General features: G+C 39.1%; 1 protein-coding gene across 2 annotated transcripts; it reads right to left on the bottom strand.

Moving 5' to 3' along the window:
* Positions 1-630: 630 nt before the first annotated feature.
* Positions 631-2,594, bottom strand: LOC135132730 (dipeptidase 1-like). Of its 2 annotated transcripts, XM_064060922.1 has the most exons (10): positions 2,393-2,594; positions 2,181-2,340; positions 2,001-2,136; positions 1,791-1,941; positions 1,677-1,737; positions 1,443-1,619; positions 1,298-1,379; positions 1,024-1,244; positions 885-975; positions 631-854 (listed from the first exon to the last, which is right to left on the bottom strand). In XM_064060922.1, the coding sequence occupies exons 1-10, from the start codon at positions 2,509-2,511 to the stop codon at positions 721-723; spliced, it is 1,332 nt and encodes a 443-aa protein (XP_063916992.1). In that variant the 5' UTR covers positions 2,512-2,594; the 3' UTR covers positions 631-720. The 2 variants fall into 2 exon arrangements, with proteins under 2 accessions (XP_063916992.1, XP_063916991.1); XM_064060921.1 differs by having other exon boundaries at positions 631-975.
* Positions 2,595-2,874: the final 280 nt, after the last annotated feature.

Below are 2,874 nucleotides of genomic sequence, written 5' to 3'. Positions count from 1 at the left end.
GGTGTGTTATAGTTGCAAAAACTTTAAAGGATTTTGGGGCCTTCTGGTGTTTATATTTGAAAAACTCTAAAGAATCCTAGGACCCTCTGGGGGGTTGTATTTGAAAAATTTTAATGAATGGCAGGAGTTTCTGGTGTTTTATATTTGAAAAATTTTGAAAAAATCTGCTGCATCAAACGTTTGGATTTAGAACGAAATTTAAAGAATCTTGAAGGTTCTTCGTGTTTTACACAATTTAAAGAATCTTGGAGGCTCTTCGTGTTTTATATTTGAAAGAGTTTTAAAGATTCTTGGGAGCATCTGGTGCTTTATATTTGAAAAGCTCAAAGGAATCCTGGGACCCTCTGGGTTATATTTGAAATATTTTTAAAGACTCTCAGGGACACCTGACTTCCCGGTTTAGAATATGATATAAAAAATCATTTGGGTTTCGGGTGTTTTATATCTGAAGTTCTTAAATCGTCAAAAGCAGTTGGAAGCCTGGTTAGAACAAAAAGTAAAAACCAAAATAAAGAGGAAGACCGTGGATAAAATGGGTAAAATTGCACGCGTGTTTAATGTCAAACGATTAAAACTGAGGTTTTGTTCAATCAAAAAGTCAGTTTTGGCAAGCAGGTAAAAAAACTAAAATTGTAAATAAATTGTTTATTTGAAGACCCACCACTGACCCAAAACTCCCCCATATTTTATTATAACAGTTAAATATTTAATGAAAACCTACTATAGTGAAATTATCACTGCTGCCAACACCACGGCACTTAATACATGTGCGAAAACACGCACAGCCCCACCGCTTCCACCTTCTGGTGGCTGTGGATCACCATCTCCTTCACCAGGGTTTTCTTCACCAGGGTTTTCTTCACCAGGGTTTTCTTCACCAGGGTCTTCTTCACCAGGATCTTCCTCACCATTTTCCAGATCCTCTGGAGGTATTATATTTTCGTCTGGTAATTCCGCTCTCAACTGATCTCTCACCTACAACACTCGTTTTTTAACCGCAGACCACATATCATACGCAATTACCGCCTCCACAGCTTTGAACACCCTGTGCAGGTTCCTGCCTGCCAATTTCTCCAAGTTTTCTATAGTCCAAACGTCAGGGTTTGACGATTTCAGAAGATCAAACAAATCGGGGTACTTTGACACGTCTTCCAGACCTTTTGGAACACTGCTAACACCGTCGTAATCCGAACCAATACCGACGTGGTTCACTCCCGACACGTTCGCAATATGGTTAATGTGTTCTAAAATCGTTGCAATTTTTATTTTTGCTTTTAACAAACCTTGTAGGACTTACTGACGACATCGTCTATTGTAACATTGCCTTGTCCTATAAATGCGCTGTAAAAGTTTACCATGACTACGCCATCGTTTTCTCTCTGTAACACAGTACGAGACTCTGGAATGACGTCCGATGTCGCTGACGACTAATTTGTGCTTACCACTTTTTCCAGGACGTCGTCTTGTACGTTTCGGTGATGAGCGTACACGGAATATGCAGACGAATGCGAAAAAATAACAGGGGCTTTGGAGGTTTCAATAGCTTCTACCATTACGCCGTGGGAGACGTGAGATAGATCCACCATCATTCCGAGACGGTTCATTTCGAGAACGATTTTCTAAACAATGTAAAGAGTAGTGAAAACGGATTTTAATCAGAGTTATTAAAGAATTACTTTTCCGAACTCGGTTAAATTTACTACTGGAGCGGTGTCGTCTACTGGGGATGCGTCTGCCCTAAAATCCAAAACCACGTCTAAATTAAAAGAAAAACAAGTCTTGAGTTGTACCAAGGAAGATTGCAGGAGTGTGTTAGTGTCATGTAGCGGACACCCATGTCGTAGTACTGTCGTAACAAAGACATTTTGCTGTCGATGGAATGTCCTCCTTCCAGTCCTATCATACTTGCAATTTTACCCTCCTTAAAAGCGTCCACGATTCCTGTATAATTATACAAATAAATAGATATGCAACCAATTATACACGCAACGTGAATTTACCATCTGCAGTTGTCACGAATTCTAAATCGTTTGGATACTTTGCAATCAGCCTCCTAATTACGTCCACCTGTTCCACACTACGTGACACCGTAGTGTTGTAATTAACAGGATTACACGAAACATAGGCGACCCAAAACTAAATAAAATACAAAATATAGAAAACTCAAGTCAATTTTTTACCTGTGCTCCGAGTTTCCCCTGCCTTGCTCGCACCAAATCCGTGAAACACGAGCTACAATTCGATCCGAAGAGAGGATCTTCACTCAAATCTGCGTCAAACGAAAAATTATATATCTTGTTTTGTAAAATCGTGTACAAGTTGAACGGTAAATCGTTGTGTCTGCAAGCAAATTAATTTTTAATTATGACGAGACGACACATTGGGAGCTTACCCATCGATTAGGGGAAAGTTGTCCAGGGCTCTGCTTCCAGGAATGTCATCTCTAGGTGCTTGCGAACTATCGGAAAACAGTAAAAGGAAAATTACGAAGAAAAACGTCTGTTTTAACATTTTTGGGATTTTGCTGCTGGAACTATATTTAGCTACGCGATAAGTGTGCACGCTTACTCTTTATTGAGGTGTAATGACTGGGGTATTATAGTAGGGATTAGAGCTAGACGAATTAGAAAGTTTGTAAATTTGATAAAAGATTATTAAGTCGTTCTGTAGATTAAGAATGATTATCACTACAATTGGGTCTATTTGAGCAATTACGTGTGGCAGTATCTAGGCAAATTTTTTACAACTTTAATTAGGTGGAGGGAAATGAAAAAGCGTTGGTAACTTTGGCATTGGGCTATTTTTGTAGCGGGAGTGTGGGTTTGTGTTTGCTGGAAAAATAAAAAAATGGGAATGTGGGTGATTGTTGAGAGA

This window comes from Zophobas morio, unplaced genomic scaffold (genome assembly GCF_036711695.1).
Source record: "Zophobas morio isolate AGI-343-1 ecotype UQ-CSIRO unplaced genomic scaffold, CSIRO_AGI_Zmor_V1 ptg000021l, whole genome shotgun sequence".
Lineage (NCBI taxonomy): Eukaryota > Metazoa > Arthropoda > Insecta > Coleoptera > Tenebrionidae > Zophobas > Zophobas morio.
This window is presented reverse-complemented; position numbering and strand designations above follow the sequence as displayed.